The sequence below is a fragment of the Xenopus laevis genome, chromosome 2S, assembly GCF_017654675.1.
Source record: "Xenopus laevis strain J_2021 chromosome 2S, Xenopus_laevis_v10.1, whole genome shotgun sequence".
Taxonomy (NCBI): Eukaryota; Metazoa; Chordata; class Amphibia; order Anura; family Pipidae; genus Xenopus; species Xenopus laevis.
In genome coordinates, this window is record NC_054374.1 from 21,913,455 (window position 1) to 21,930,767 (window position 17,313).

The 17,313-nt window shown below is 35.6% G+C and overlaps 1 protein-coding gene across 4 annotated transcripts in view; it reads right to left on the reverse strand.

Annotated features, from left to right (window-relative positions):
* The window catches only part of MGC80765 (protein), a 136,659-nt gene continuing 119,346 nt past the window's right edge, over window positions 1-17,313 (reverse strand). For 2 of the 4 annotated variants that reach the window (XM_018248265.2, XM_041583114.1), the window contains 8 exons: window positions 14,474-14,625; window positions 11,153-11,356; window positions 10,405-10,485; window positions 7,980-8,051; window positions 6,424-6,486; window positions 5,199-5,252; window positions 4,012-4,059; window positions 1-1,847 (listed from right to left, as the gene is read on the reverse strand). In XM_018248265.2, the coding sequence (XP_018103754.1) occupies window positions 1,327-1,847; window positions 4,012-4,059; window positions 5,199-5,252; window positions 6,424-6,486; window positions 7,980-8,051; window positions 10,405-10,485; window positions 11,153-11,356; window positions 14,474-14,625 (1,195 nt within the window). In that variant the 3' untranslated portion in view covers window positions 1-1,326. 4 annotated transcript variants of the gene reach the window in all.

Consider the following 17,313-nt stretch of genomic DNA (forward strand, 5'->3'; position numbering starts at 1 on the left):
TTTAAAAAAAAGACATCACAAATTCCGCCCTGAGAGCATAGGTAGCAAAACTGGAAAAGGTCTTTATAGGATCCCATATATAAATTTATATTACGGTATTTTTATTGCTGTTAAAAAGCATCAGTGCGATATTAAATCTGCTGCCTTGTGTCGCATCTTTTTTAAATTATGCTAATGTAACAACTGTTATATAAGAGGTTCGATGCAACATATTTTTTTTAAAAAAAATTGTAAATGGAAGTTATAAAATATGCATGTGAGAACTTGGTTTAAAAAAAGAACACCAGATACTTATGTAAATATTGTTAAATTTGATACCCCCCCCTACTTTTAACAGAAAAGCCATGCTTCTCGTAGAAGAAAATGTAGGATGCGGTGTACAAATGACAAATGAGATCCTGAGTGTTCCTTTTAAATATCAGACAATTCCAGTTTTATAATACAATTATCTAACCTATACTATTTCCCTTTTCAATTTTTATCCAGGTTTTGTATTTTGGTTCTGCCTCACGGGAAAACTGTAATGGCACAAGTAATACTGTCAAAAACATTTCCAAGTAAGATCACAAAAACTGTCCTTCATATCTTCTATAGAAACGTATCCCGCATTCTCCACTACTTTTCTCTCTGTTTTTTCCATTTGGGTGTCCACACCTAGACTAAACTTCTCTTTTAGCACATTCTTCTTTCCATAGAGTTCAAACTTTTCTTACGGCTGAATATTAAAAAAAAAGTGGATAATCTTCACAGTTTGACAACAACATTATCTGATATGTTTCCATTTTTTTCCTTTGTGGTTACAAAAAAAAAAGATTAAAATTAGCATGAATTCAATTGTGATAATGTGCAATTTACATTAGCTTTTCAACTAAACTTTTATATATACATCTGTTTTTCTTTTTTTTTCTTTTAAATACTGATAATTTCATTTTTCTTAAATCAGAAGTGTAAAAACTGCATTTTCTTGGTAACTGTCTGGCATATATATTTATACATATAGTTTTTTTTCAGTTGCTGTCATTAAGGAAAGAGCGTATGACATTGTAGAATCAGTTTACTCCATGTTCGGAGAATCCTTTGCAGACTTCTGTTTAAAGTCTGATATATATTGGTCCAAAGCTGTGATGCCTTCTATATTACATCTTTAGCATCTGAACTTCGTTAGTAATAAATCCTTTTCAGCCCTATACTCTACAACATTTCTTTTCTGTTCTGTCCCCTTTGTCCTGTAACTATTATAAAAGGCACTTGTAAGTCAACTCAAGTCAGAGTCAGTTGCAACAAATTAGGGACTGTTACCCACGTTATAGTCTTTCATAACTTGATTTAATAGTAGGTTCCAAGATGAGAAGACATATGGCTAGCTGGCAGCCGAGTATTTGGATAAATACTTCCAGTTGGTGAATTCCAGTATGCATTAGGGGCTGCAAAGAAACTTGATGATGTCACAGGTAAAGTTGGTGGATGGGGGGCAACAAAGTTCATCTTCTGTGGATGTGCATGGTATGAGCTCATATACGGAAGTTCTGAGGGATACTTGTACATAGTTGATTCTGGAGGATGAGGTTGAAGAGCTTGAGCGATCCCATGAAAATCAAATTTGTAAGCATAGCGCTTGCCATGAACTTTAGTCATAATATTTTTATCGTAGTAGTAACGGAGTGCACGGCTGAGCTTGTCATAGTTCATGTTGGGTTTGCTTTTCCTCTCCCCCCAACGTCTTGCCACTTCATCAGGATCGGTCATCTTAAATTCTCCATTGGTTCCTTCCCAAGTAATGCAGTTGGAGTTGGAACTATCCGAAAGAAGTTCCAGTAAGAATTGCCAGAGCTGAATTTGTCCACTTCCTATAAATGGCAAACATGAAAATGTTATGTTTTTTTTGTTGTGAAACGCTCAAAGTGTTATAAGTCTACTGATAAAAATTAAGGTAAATACTTGTGGTATATTGTAGACATTTTTGTTGCAACTTTTCAGCTGGACTTTATTTTAAATTAATTTAAATTATTTTAAATTAATGGCCTTCCTATTTTGCTTCTTTTCAGCCTGCAGTTTTGACTGTTTATCTGACCCTTTATTAAACTCAAAACCAGAAAATGTTTCCATATTTCCATATTTTTCCAGTTTATCTCAGGGAAGCATAGATAACAAAATTTGTGAAATTTCAAGGTTTTTTTTTTGTTTGTTTGAAAAAACTTGAAAACTCACCAGACTCGAATGTGAGATTATTTATTAAAAAAAATTAAAAAAAGACTCAGTAATAACTTAAATTGGAACATTTAGGGGCATATTTATCAAGGGTCGAATTTCGAATTGAAAAAACTTCTAAATTCGAATTCAAAAAGACCAACCAAAATGAAGTTGAAGTTTTTTTTGGTTTGAATAGGTCCATATTCGGCCATATTCGAATCTTTCGAATCAAAGGAATATCACGTTTGATCAAATTTTATTTGAAGTTTTTCCCAAAAAAAACTTGACAATTGACTCCAAATAGAGTCTAGGAGGTCCCCCATAGGCTAATACAGCAATTCAGCAGGATTTAGATGGCGAATGGTCAAAGTCGAATTTTCAAAGAGACAGAACATGATAAATTTCAATATTCTAATTTTCTAATTTTTTGCAAATTCAAAGGGAATTTGGACTATTCCCTAGTTGAAGTATACAAAAATAGCTCGAAATTCTAATTTTTTTCAATTCGAAAATTCACCTTGACCATTGATAATCTGCCCCTTAGAAATTTGGTTATGTAACTGAGTATAGCTATTGGGTCTTTAGCTCTGGCTGCTAAACAATCTTCTGTGAAAAGCTAGTTATTATTGGGTTACTTGTGCCCATCTCACCCTAACCAGATTCTGTTTTATGGTTCGGTTTCTAACAAAACATTGAAAACATTTCCTTTCATTGCACATTTTAACAGCAGTAAAAGTTATTTATTGTATTTATAATTTTTTCCTAGCATTTAAAAGATGCAACAATTGTTTACATTCACAGACCAAAAAATATTTTACAACTTCTCATCATGAAACTCGTGGATCAAGGATAAACAAAAAAGAGTTTTTTGTTACTGCTTTTTAAAACTGGAGAAAACTTTCGTTAGGAAAAACAATGGGGAGAAGTGAGGAAATTTGATAAATGAACAACGTTGTTATTTTATTTTTTGAAGAAAGTAAAAAAAGCTTCAGACTGTCGGGAATACCTTTTATGAATATTAAAGTGGACCTGTCAACCAGAAGCTGTATAATAAAAGTCCTTTTCAAATGAAACATGAAATCCAAATTCTTTTTTTTATTAATGTGTTCATAATTGTTGTAAAATCATTTAAAAATATCAGCTGTCAATCAAATATTGTCTGCCCCTCCTCTATGCCTTAGGCATAGAGGCGTGGCAGAAAATTACTTTCACTTTCCATTCACCACTTTCTAGATGTCACTGCTCTCCCCACATTCCCTCAGTTTTCTTAACCATTTAATTGTGTAGCCAGGGCATGGGGATGGACATCTAGTCCCCCATTCTGGTGCACAAACAAGATTCTGAGATGATACAAGGCTTGTCTTAATAACAGTGTCCACAAAATGGCTCCTGCCTGCTTGTTATAATTATAAGTTCCCAGACTGAAGGAAACAAGATTCAAATAATTTATACAATGTAATTAAAGTTAATTTTGCTTGGCTAACATGATAAAACAGGATTTGGAATATTTTTTTTGGGTCAAGGGTCCCCTTTAAGAAAAAATTAGAGTTAGAATTAAAGTAGGGGAAAATGCTATATTTTTAAAATTCTCATTGCAGTGTTTTTATATTTATATGTAATGGATTAATGGATTAAAGAAGATGATAAATATTTTTCAAATATTAAAACCAGATTGTAGTGTGATTTTGAAATGAAATATGGAATTTTAATTTCTATTAATTGATATGTACTTCATGTATGTATATATATACACTATATATTTACCATAGAGCATTACTAAATAACAAAAAAAAAAACAAGTTTATTTTTAAATCAACTTACCTGGATTTGCAAGTCGGCTGCTTGTTGGCCCAAGAATCTGATAAGGATCTAAAAACAATAACATATATAAGTATCATACTGCACACATAAAACGGTACTGGTACAAACAGGGGTTCTAAGTATACCATGAGTTTTTAAAATGTATTTAGGTAATTTAAATGGAAAATTTAAAGAAAAAAATATATTTTTTGAATATGCATTTCTTGAGAACCCTGGGAGTAACACTCCTAAAGGGATATGTTAACTCCGGGGCTCCCTTGCATCAATTTTCCCTGTATTTGTTGCCCTGTTCAGCAATTAAAGGATAAGTAAGCCTTTTTTAAAGTCCCTTAAAATTACTCTGAACAGAATTACATACATTTCTTCCTGCATTCTGATTTATTTTGTTTCTCTATTAAAGCCTTCTCCTCCTTCTCTCTCCAACTGAAAGAGGTGCCTGTTTGACTTGCCCACTGCCTCTGCTCCAATATAAACCAATCAGGCATGCACAGTAGGCACCTCTATGGGGTCTTCATAGTTGGAGAGAGAAGGCTTGCTCAGAAAGCAAAAGAGGATGGAGCTTCGTGCTAGGCAAGGAAGTAACTAAAAGACCTGCAGTTGAACTGGTTGTAATAGAGAAACAAAATAAATCTGAATGCAGGGAGAAGCATATGTTATTCTGGGGGTTGTTAAGTGTAGTTTTACTTATTCCTTAGCCTGTGTTTAACATTAGTGATGGGCGAATAAATTCAGCAGGCATGGATTCACAATAAAAAGTGTTGCGCGTCAAAATTATTCGGATGCCCAGTCACTTTAATGCATTTAGTCGTGTGTATAAAAATTGCTGTGTCAAAATTATTTTGACGCCCATTGACTTCAATGCGTTTTAAGAATTGAATGTTTTCACAAATGTTTTCGGCGTTTCGCTAATTATTCGGCGTAGCGAAACGGGACAGATTCACCATCACTATTTAACACAAGTATATAGGTGCATGTATTGACATGTGAATATAGTTTTCAATGCACAACAAGAACAGTCTTGCTTGTGTTTGTAATAAGCCCTATAAAATGTTTTTTTTCCACACCGACATACATTTATAAACTTTGCCAAAACCTTGTTAAATAGGAAATTGGATTAATAAAAGAAATTCATTATGGATGTAAATAGGTACAGTACATAAAAGACTCACCAAAATATAACAACTTACCTAGCTGTGGTCTGGGGTCTTCTGTTTTGGGAACTGTGGTAGATGGTTGCAATGCTAAAATGAGAAAACGTATTATTACTTATTTATCTAGACAGTGTTTTCAATGAATATATGAGAATTGTCCTTCAGACAGAGATGACAATATCATTTTGGGTGAGTTTATTTTATAGGTGTAAATTATTGCAGAATCATGTAGCATGGTCAGCTGTTTGAAGAGAAATCTGCTATGGGTTACTAAAACTTACTAAAACCTTTCATTACATTAAAAAAAAGTCCCAGTAACAGTGATAAAAAGTCAGTATGCCTCATTATCAAAATAGTGCACAGAAAACCTTTAAGGGGGAATTTAATTAAAGTTGCAAAGAGAAAAACAATTTGCACCAATAAGAATAAAAATCCACATCTCACAATGTAATATTGTTCCTTAAACTGTTATTGCATTGCGAATTTTAATTGCGCATTTCGAATTTTAATTGTGCATTGCGAATTTTAATTGCGCATTTCGAATTTTAATTGTGCATTGCGAAATGTAATTGCGCATTTCGAATTTTAATTGTGCATTGCGAATTTTAATTGCGCACTGTTAAAAAGTGCTTGAAGGTGTTGTAATCTTTTGGAGCAAACATAACGACTTTTTCAGTAAGAAGTTTTATTAAATTTACTGCGCATTGGAGCAAACTATAAAATTCGCAAACAGTCTTCCACTGTCGGAAGTGGTCGCTGAACAGTTTCCGGGTTCGCAAAAGCTATATTAAATTCGTGCAAAGCAGAATTTGTTCTCGCAAAGGCATAACTTTTCGCATTGCAAATAGTTTTTCCGTTACCGACTTTTATTGCATTCCCCCCTTAAGAGACCAAAAGAGGTAAATACCAAAAACTATAGATACACTCAGTGCACCATTTAAAGCTAAAGAAAGACAAGTTTTTCTTCAACATGTTAAAAATAATTTTACAATTTACATTTCAATACATTACCCCAAAACTTTAACCATTGTTACCACTAGGTAAAAATAAATCAGTCATATGTAAATCTGCCATGTACACTGACATTTGTAATAATCTGTCAATTTTGAAAATAGGTTCATTGATGATTAATCTTTTGGGTTTTTTCCCCCCAAAAATCATGTGCCAAAATGATTCTTTGTATTCCAAATAGGAATGTCTCCATTTAGGAGTAAAAAAAAGGAAAAGTCAGGTGCAGTTTGAGATATTTTTTGGCACAAACCTTTTGATGGTGGTGCAGGATGATTTGCCCAAGCAGATCTCCTTGAGGGCTCATATGATAAATCTGTTGGGAAAGAAGCACTGATTATATCATCCTGTAGAACCAAAAATGCTTTACACCTCTCTTTTTATAAAAAAAAAAATACCCATAGAACTCCCATTTGACTCTCCAACATATTCTAACTAGAATATTGCAACATATCACTTTGGAGCGTTTTCACATTAATCTGTTAATGATACAGGTGACTAGTTAATTTAAAGTCTTCTGCTTTCTTTGTTCCTCATAACAACCCATGTTTTAAATCAAGGATCTCCAACTGGAGGCCCATAGCTGGCTTGGGTTCCTTAGATAAATATGTTTGGCATCATTATTATGATCTAATTGGGCCTAGGAACATAGAAAGGCATATTTATTTACTTTTGAATTCAAATTAATTTAAAATCCAATTTCAGAACATCAGTTGCTCTTAACCTTGATTGGCTTTTTTTTTTTTCCACCACTGTGCTTTTGTTTTCATTATTATCATTAACTTGTTTACAGAAAAACTTGGATCAATTTATCAAATTCAGATTCAATTCATTTGTGGGAAAAGAACTGTATTGCACTAAAAATGGCATTGCCCCATACAAATGTACACATTTTACTTATATTTAAGAAATATAATAGCTTGAAGTTTGAAAAATACAAGTAGACGCTCCCTAGGTTTTTGGCCACATAAGTTTTCATTAAAATTGAATTCAAAAGATTTTTTTCGATTGATAATTCTCTAGTATTAAAGTACATTAGAGTTAAATCTTTGTTCAATAAAATGAAAGATTAGATATACATATTAACCTAAGAAATCAAACATCACATGCTGAGTATAAGTAAAAGGGGTGAACATTGATTGCTTTAGAGCTGCAGGCATGCATTTCAAGAGAAAATGTTCCTTATCCATAATTGGTTGAATATAAATTCCATTCTAAATAAGATCTCATTTACCTTTGGATAATGAATCTGATTCTTTGTAGCACTCACTGAAGTGTTTATGCTCAGTCAATGATATCATTAAAATTTGGCTAGTTGAAGCAACTCTAGACTTGCTCTACATTTCACCATTTCCTCAAACACCAGGACGGCTGTCATTAATCAAACACACGGGCAATGCCAAACTAACAAAATCTAAGCGTTGGATATGCGGCAAAACTTTTTTTTTAAAATGTTCTGTTTTGTATTGACATGGCCCTGGGGAAATTGGCTTGTGCAGACACTTTATTATACGCAACAGCGATGAAGTCCAGTGCAACAATAGCTGGTTTGTACACATTCGGTTATATAAAGAAATTGAGACAGAACTGCCGCAGCAAATTTTCAACAGAAAAACAAACTGAGATGCAAATCCTTGTAGCATATGTGCTATAAAAAAATATACAAAAAAGACCATTTGTTGCCAAGAAACTGTTCATTTGTAGGTGCTGGATGAGCAGATATAAATATGGTTTCAGTTGCTGGTCCTTTAACAGAGCTCCTGCTAAAGCGAAATCACATGCAGTTGAACACGAGTTTGTATTATGTACCTTGCCTGCTGGAGATTCTTTGGCTTGCGTCTTGATAAGCGGATGTGTTTGGGAAAATAAAAGATGCCCCTCCTGTAGAAAAGCAAAATCAGAGCTATGTATTTCATTTTGGCTTAATGAATTATTTAAAACAAACTATTGCATTTCTTTAAGGGATAACAAAACAGAATGAATAATGTTTACTAGAAAACTACGGAGCAGGTTTACCACAAATTCGCTGAAGGGCAGGAAAGTGTTTAACAAATTCACACGTGTTAAGGTAGATGAATGTGTCCATCCATCAGCATGTGTTAGAGCTTAACAGAAGCACTAAACTCTAACCCATTTCAGAAATATGAACTCCTAATGCAAATTAATGTAGGGATTAAAAAAGATCTCTTCCATGCTTGGACAAATTGTTCCAATGCGGATAAATCTAAAAACACTGGTATTTTGTTACTTTTGTAAAATAGCGGAAGACATGTTTACTTTATTATAGTCCATTTCTTGTATGTGAACGGGAAGGTATATTTCCTGGTATTTATGTTACAATATAGTTTCCTTTCTGGCAGTCTATCTACAGGGAGTCCTGATACACATGCAGGATCAGGTCAATTGTCTTAGGAGACAAATAAAGAATTATTCAGCTTTTGATTCAGGCTGATTTTTGAAATTGTTTCCATGCAAGCTATAGGGAAGGCATAAGAACTGCATCTGCAGCAAAACAAGCAAACCCCTAAACTTTGTAAATACATGAAATTTGAAGTCTAATGTGAATTTCTCTCCCTCTATCTCTCTCTTTTTGGGTTATTATAAAAAACGAGGTAAATGCTTTTCTACTCATTTTGCAACCCTTTTTTTGCTGCATTTTCTAGCTGCTGGGAATCTTTTGGGATTCCTCTTAATTTTCAACATAAATATCTTGTTCAGATAGGACCTCAACACGCCTGTTGTGCTTCTTATGTTTCACCCTATTCATAAAAAAAACTATGACTTCAACAAAATATCAGAGAAATTACTTGGCTGCTTCTGAACCCTTTAAATCCCATTATTTCCTACAGGAAGAGGTACAACTTGGCAAAATTAGGAAAAAAAAAATAACAAAAAAATACTATTACTACTACAAATTAATTTCTTCATCTTCTCATAGAAAATAATGGGATTTTTTTCCAGGATGGTCAGTCCAAGATATTTTGGGCAATGTCGAATTCAACGTTTTTTTTTTGTAAAGAGGGGAAATTCGAAAGTCATTTTATGTACTGAATTCATAATTGTTTGGTCTGGCCAAATACTTAACATTATACCAAAGGTTTGTGAAATAAATGTGAAGCTTAAGTGCATATTAACTTATTATCAGCATTATCAGTGAACAAAAACGTTTGTAAAAATGGCTGTTTCATTTAAGCTTTTCAGTGCCATATGCAGCAAGAAAGAATAGAATTAATTAATTAGAATTTAATGCTCTGGTTCATTTTATGTGAGTGCCATGGAGTCTGCATGATGGGCTGGATTCAGTTTGGCAAACTTGTATAGGCATTAAACATTTCTGTCGTAGATGAAAATTCATAAATAATTTGTACAAATCGTTGGAAAATAATCAGCAACCAGTTTTCATGAGTTTATATCTTCTCAGCCCTATACCAAAACAAGCTAATGCGGTATTGCCATTCTGGTTTCTGTGAATGTTTTTACTGTTCGGATGTTTCCTAATCATGTAATTACCCAGCTTTATGTGTCATAGCCCGTTATTTACACGTTTCACTTCTCCCCGTAATGTACAGCTATGAAACACATGCTGCTCCTAATATTAATTACAGCATATTAAAAATGGTTTTATTGGTAATTGCAGCTCAGTGCATAAAATATCATGACACATTTGCAAGAAATTGTTTCTCCATTCCTTTTTAATAGAAGGGATTCAGGGATTTAATTTGAGAAATTGATTATCTCATTAAAATGTAATTACATGGCTAATACAACCCTGTTTCAGAGGATGATATGTTATGAGTCATAAAGAATGACACGTCTGTATTCAAAATGTTTCATTGGTGGCAAAGGCTTAGTGGATGTTGAGTACAACATAAAGCTAATCATTTTCTCTAATTTAGCTAAACAATCATTAAATTAAATTGGCTTGATGAACATTTTATATGCATATATTTGTGCAGTTAAAGCACGAATTAAGGCCTGAGATTATTCAGCCAAAACAAAATTGCTCCCTGTTACCTCCCATTGAGTCTGAAAGTGCCAGGACACAAGAATATTTTGAGGTTGAAAAGCACCAGGGCTGCTGCTTTCAGGGGTATCCCAATTAATTTAATGGGAGTAGAAGGGGACAATTTTGGTTTTGTGCCGGTTGAAATCTGTACCATTAGCCTAAACAGTAATATTTATAAAGTTTCGGGTCTGCTTATGATTGAAGGATTAGGGTCTGTGCCAAAATTACCTGTATTTCTAGCATGCATTAACCGTGGCGAGTTTTGTAAGGCCTTATCAACATCATCTGAAGTCAAATGTGGAAGAGGAGCTACAAAACAAAACAAAGCAACACCAAATTGAGTAATAAGACGTTTTTGAAGGTCAGATGAAACCACAACCCCACCATTTAATTACATTTTAAAATTCATCAATTCTAAATGAATTTAAATGGCCGAGCCTCTATTATTAGCCTGGCAAACGTGCATCAACACAGAAACCCACCGGAAGTTAACTCTCATCAGTCTTTTGCTGGCTAGAAAAATGGAAGTAAATTTAAAATTGGTTTCTATGGGTTACTGCTTTGGTACCGATTTGCCCACTAAAAGATGGCAGCCACTTTCAATAAATGATGTACCGAAAGATACATTTGTTACCGTCACCTGGAAAATGGTTAATATCTATTCATATCATTTTTGGGGGGGAGGAGTATATGGATATTATTCTACAAATGTGTCAGGATTTTATGTTTTAAAATGCATGCCATGCCATAAAACATAGTGTAGACTAAATACACACTGTATGGTATAGACGTGCACATATTCACCTGAGGTTGTCCACCAAGCTCGACTCAACTATAACACTTTATAATAATCACATTTATATCTACAGAGCCAGAACAGTTATAAGAAAGAGAATTAAATTCCATGCCGTGGTCAAGCAAGCACATGCGGTGACAGTTAGTGATGCTGGTTATTTAATCTGGCAGTTTTCCTTACTTTCTCTGAGGTAGTGAAGATGTGAGAGGAGGATATCAGCGTTGTAACTTGGAGTTAGTCGATGGAAATCTTCTTTGGTCATCTTGCATAATTCCTTCCCGTCGATATTTTGAAATAGAAGCACATCGACATCTGGAAGGCCGTATTCTTTTATTGCCCATTCCAGCCACTGCCTTACATGATCTGTGCTCCACAAAGTAGGGTCTGAAAACACAAAAATAAATTTGTAGATGAAAAATGCTGCAGCCAACGACCTATTCATAAATAACAAATTCGTTTTAATTTTGTAGCATTTCAAAAGGCCTAAGCTGAAGGGTCACCCTCCTATTGTTCCATGAGTATCCAGGAAACTCTTCTGGGTGAACTGATCATCGATCAAACTTGTTTAGAACTTCTAACATCCCACATCCTCCTTGGTAAAGTTGAAGCCAAACTCCAGCTCATTAGATGAGTGTCAAAGCTTTGAGTCCCTCTAGCTAAGTACAGTGAAATGTCTGTGCTTGGATAAGAATATTAGAGTAAATCTTTGGAGTAGCTATAAGCAAACATAAAGCTGGCCATAGATGTTGAGATTTTTAAAAGATCCGATCCTCATCGTGAGACCACGATTTTCTCGGAACAAATTGACCATCAACTAAAAAGACCAATTTGCCAGGAAAACAAAGGGGAGCTGCCTGCTTGTCCCTGCAAACATAAATAGATTGCACTGGGACCGACAAAGATTTTTAACCTGGCCGATCAATTTCCTGACAGATGTCGGCCGAAAAATCGTAAGATGGTCGATCGTTCGAATCCCACTAAACGCACGATAATTTCGAAGGATTGGTCGAACTTCGCTAAAATCGGTCGTTCGCCAAGAAGAATCGTCACATCTATGGGGAGCTTAAGGTTGACTGTATCATTAGACCATACAGTACCAACCAATTGTCAGGTAGTATTTACTGGACTGCCCATTGAGATACAATTTTTGATTGGTGGCTACACAAGGCCATATTTATATATAGGCACCCAAGGTCCTGTGCCTAGGGCAGCAGCTTTAAAGAGATGGCCCTTGGGTGCCTATATAACAAATTAATTTACATGAACATCGTCACTTCTGCATGGGGGGGGTTGCCAAGTGCTTATGACAGCACCAGACTTAAAGGAAAAGGAAAGTCTGTTTGCACTTGGGGGTGCCAAATGTTACGCACCCCCAAGTGATTGTATTGACTTACCTGAATCCCTGGGCCAGTGCTCCTATCCACAGAAAACTGCACCAGCCCGGGGTTTTTCTAGCGAGCACCATGGAGAGATCTTCTTCCGGCTTCTTCTTTCTTCAAATTTCCCAGGGCAAAAGCATGCCCAGTAGAATGAAATAGCCGCGCGAAGAAAGAGGAAGCAGGAAGAAGATCTCTCCGTGGTGCCCACAGGTATAACCCCGGGCTGGTGCAGTTTTCTGCTGATAGGAGCACTGGCCCAGAGTTTCATGTAAGTCAATACAATCACTTGGGGGTGCCTTACATTTGGCACCCCTAAGTGCAAACAGACTTTCCTTCTCCTTTAAATATTGCTATGGGTTACTTGACATGGAACAAATTACATTACACCCACAGGTGGATGTCCCTGTCAATTCTTTGACCATGAAAAGCCAATGAAACCAACTTTCAGTTGGCCAGAACCCAATGACATCCAACTGTGCCACCTTGGTCATTGGGACAGATACTGCTTCTAAGCTTCTCGATACAAGATTATAATACTTTTGGAGGGATATGCAAGGTTGCAGTTGGAGATGATGAAAGCTTGGCTTTATTGATACTATCATAGAGACTATGAAACGTTCTCCCTATTTTCTGAAAAATACTCCAACCAAATCCGCACTAACTTCCCCCCCCCACACTATTTTTCAATACATTTAAACTAATTTTTCTTGTGCGGAAAAAGTCACTTTAAAATCGTAAAAAACCCCAGAATTCTAAGATTTTTTCAGAAATTGCGCTCAAAACCTATGATTTTTTTCATGAAAAATCGCCCAAAAGCTTTGTTTTTTTTGGTAACCTAGCGCAACTCAGAAAATCTTCCAATTGTTAACGGGACATCTGCCATTGACTTTTAAACGTTCTTGGCAGGTCTGAGTTTGAGTACTTTTTTCATCTGACTTTTAACACCATCAGAGTTTAATTAAATTTTGAAAAAATCTATTTTTTTTTATCTCTGAAAATATGGTATTTTCCCTTTTAAAAGTCCAATTAGAAGCTTAATAAATAACCCCATGGGTGTTAAAAAAATGTCAATAATTATAAATTCACCTATCTGTATATCAATTACACCACTGCTGAGTTAAAAAAAAAGTATGGCATATTTTATTATTCTATTTTTTATGAAAAATTAGTAGCCCTCTGTTTTTCCGCTTGTCTTGTAACCACTGCAACCTAAAAAAATCACTGACTCTTCACCAATTCATTAACAAATGAATTTCCTCGAAACGCCAAATGAAATGATGCAAAGACAGTGGCAATGCCAGAATATTTTTTACCTGATAAATACGGCCCATTGTGTATAGCTACAGCTACCCACTGTGTGTGTTGGAAAAGCTTTTCAACTACCAGAATTAATCATAATTTTTCCTGCAGTCTTGAAATAATTAGCAAAATGTACTTGTACATTTCAGAAAACGATACCATTAGCTATTCAGGAAAATATGTGCTTGGCGAAGCCAACTACACTGTTCCCTGCTGAACAAGCAGAATCAAACAGCAGAAGAAAGTTGAAAACACCTGGAAGGGAGACAGATAATGGACTATGCCAACACATTTGGGACAAATAAACAAATACAAGTGAATAAAATGAACATTTCGTGAGCAAAAAATGTTTTTTCATATCAGTATTTAATAATTCGGTTATGGTTTTCCCTTGGGGAGGTCCTGAGTTACGCTAATCCCAAGGCCATGGTCAGGCTTATAAATAAGGATGAATCTATTACACCGGAGATTTAACTGGGAGGGAGAATCTCATTAAAACACCACCCTTCTCCTCCACTTCCTACAGTTGCTCTGAGCTAAGAAGTTTCCTGCTCGATTAAAATGTTCTCAGGATTCACAAATGTCTCTTCAGATACTTTATGGATGTTATATAAAAAGCAAGTATATGGTAGTAAGAACTTTACCGTTTGAGTGTTTATTAATACTTATGATATCATATATAAAACTTCATGTTTCTGGAGGAAAGGTTGATAATGACTCTCTACATTGGTTTTCTCATAACCCGCCGCCCATATTTCATAGTTATTTAAATAAGATAAAAGAAACTAATCTGCAAGGAATGGTAGTAGTGCAAGATCTTTACCAGCAGGGACAATCACTCTCCTCTCATTGGTTGTCATATTTGGGGGAGGAATGTGTTTTTCTTCTATGTAGCTGCCATAATTCATTCCAACATTATCTGGCCCTCCGCCCATTTTGCTTCCTTTTCCTATACTGCAGTCATCTGGGGAGCTCCTGAAATGAAAAATGGAACAAATTTAACAAGACAAGATTCAAATTTCTCAAATCAACTTGGCTGCTTAGTCTAACATTTAGGAGGTTATCTATTTAAGGCTGAATGCAAAAAACAAAAAAAATCTAGTTTTTTTTACTATAAAATTCAAATTTTTAACCCAGAGGATGGAAAAAGTCAGAATCCCAAAATTCTCCTTCTCAGACCTTGCTGAGGAGTCAGTGGGAGAAGTTCTTATCCTATTTGGAACTTTCTAAGGTCTACGCTGGAATAAGCCAGAAAATCCAACTATTTCTGGCTTTTCGGGCAAAAATTTAAAAAATTCAGATTTTACAGGAAAAAGCCTGAAAAAAATCAACCGATCCGGGGGAAAAAAAATCAAAAAAGTGCTTGATTTTATAGAGTTTTTCCCCGATCCAATTAAATCATGCTTTTTTAAATAGTAAATCAGGTCAAATTGTGGATTCTAGTTTGCTCTAACTTTTTTAAAATAAAATAATCAGAAAAATTAGAATTTTGATAAATAACCCCGTTAATATTTGTGTTCACAGCCTCAATGTCATCCTCTGTATGTGGTTTGGAAGATTTTGACTTATTGTGCATTTAAAAATCATTTAATGGCTAGCATGTCTCTTCATTGAATAAACTCTATATAGATATAGTCATGGGATCAGGAAACCTCTTATCCAGAAACCCTTAAATTACAGAAAGGCCATCTCCCATAGATTCCATGTTAATCAAGTAATTCACATTTTTAAAATTGATTTTCTTTTTCTCTGCAATAATAAAACAGTACCTTGTACTTGACCCCCCCCCCAAAAAAAGTTTGCATTTTTTCAAATGCTCATGTAATGAAAACGAAAGTACAGTACAATCTGCAAGTCAGATCAGCCTATAGTACCATCTGCTAGTCAGAACTGTCTGACAGTTGGGAGAACATTTCAGAAGAGGGAGGTTTTCTGATGTTGCTTAGATAAGAGTAGAGAAGCAGAGCAACAATTATAATAATTTAAAAAACACTGTAAATCACAAAAGTGCTCAGAAAAATCATCTCTATTCTTTTCCAAGTGGAGCAACAACATAAGACTTTCCTTTTCTTCTGGCATTTCCTCCCGACTGGCAGTTGGCAAAACTGAGCAGCTGGTGGCGCTGTTGTTTCAGTTTCATCATGTCTGCAGTTTAAAACTGATAATATATAAGAAGAGTAATTTTACATTAATATCTTTTGATGATTTGCACTTTGGACTATAAATCTGTGAGAGATCGTTTGATGACGCTTAAAATTTTCTGCCGTATCCCAAATCCTTCCTGAAAGATTCGTCTGAATACTGAGCCGAAACCGAACCCTAATTTGAATATTAGGAAAATGAGGATGAGAGAGAACCGTGTGACACATGGGTGGTTATTTTTGAAATCTTGTTTGTGTGATGAAAAGTCACATGATTTTTTGGATTCGGAATCAGTTCGGCCAGGTACTTGGATTTGGCCGAATCAAAATTCTGTTGAAAAAGGCCAAATCTTGGTCGAATCCCAAACCGAATCCTGGATTTGTTGCATACCTAGCTCAAACATTTCTGTTTTATTACACTAACTTCCAATTTGTTTTCATTCCCACTCTATATTATGTAAGAGAGAATTGCTCTTTGTATTTGACTTTTGAAATTCTGTGTCCATAACTACAGGCTGCTGGGGGGTTCTGGGAGTTGTAGTTCCATATTAGCTGAAAGTCTTTAGCTCTGACAGTCCGACTCTGCATAAATAAGTGAGCCCTGCAAACTCTTTTCTGCCGCAGACCCCATCAAAACTAAAGACAGCTCCGCTTGCCAGAAATCACAAGTCCCTGGTGCAGACCTTTGGCTGGACTGTGAATTAACATTAAATCTATATTAGTTGGATAAGAGTCAAGACCAGCTTATTTGTGTAACAAGCACCATGTTTATGGCTTCTCGTGCGCTGCCCCTTATGTATCGAATAACAGCTTGACAGAGACAGACGGATTCATTTATTTCGCTTCAGAAAATATTTTGGTTGGTGCAAACTCAGAGTATTTGCTTTAAGCACCGTGCTTCAGCTTAGAAAAACAAGGCATGACATCCACTACTGCAAACATGACAACAAAATAGGGAAGAGAGGCCATGCAAATAATACTAATGAGAATAATTCTGTATGGTTTCTGATGCAAGCCTAAATTCTATATCATTGTCATTATTGCATGACATAGAGGTATAACTTTCTATGGTGCAGAATACCCATAAATCTAGATAACTAGATGTTATTGGGCCCCACAGCAAATTCATTTTAGGACCTCCAATGTATCCACAGGTTGGCCTTTTTTACCAATATATGTCGAAATTGCACATAAATTAGGGCCTTATGGTGTCCCCTATACCCAGGGCAGCCATCAGGGGGGACAGGGGGGAGAGTTGTAGAGGGCCCCGAGGGTAAGGGGGGCCGGTCACGCCACACTTACTTGATTAGCCGGGCCCCCCATCTTTCTGAGAGCTGCTGACTTCGGGAAGGCATGGACGTTTAAGGGGCCCTGGCCACCAATTTTCTCATAATGTGGGGGGGGGGCCCTGGCCACCAATTGTTTTTTCTCATGTGGGGTCCAAGCCACCAATATTTTTTAATGGGGGGCCCTGGCCACAAATGTTTTTTATGGAGGGCCCTGACCCACAAATAGCTGTTTA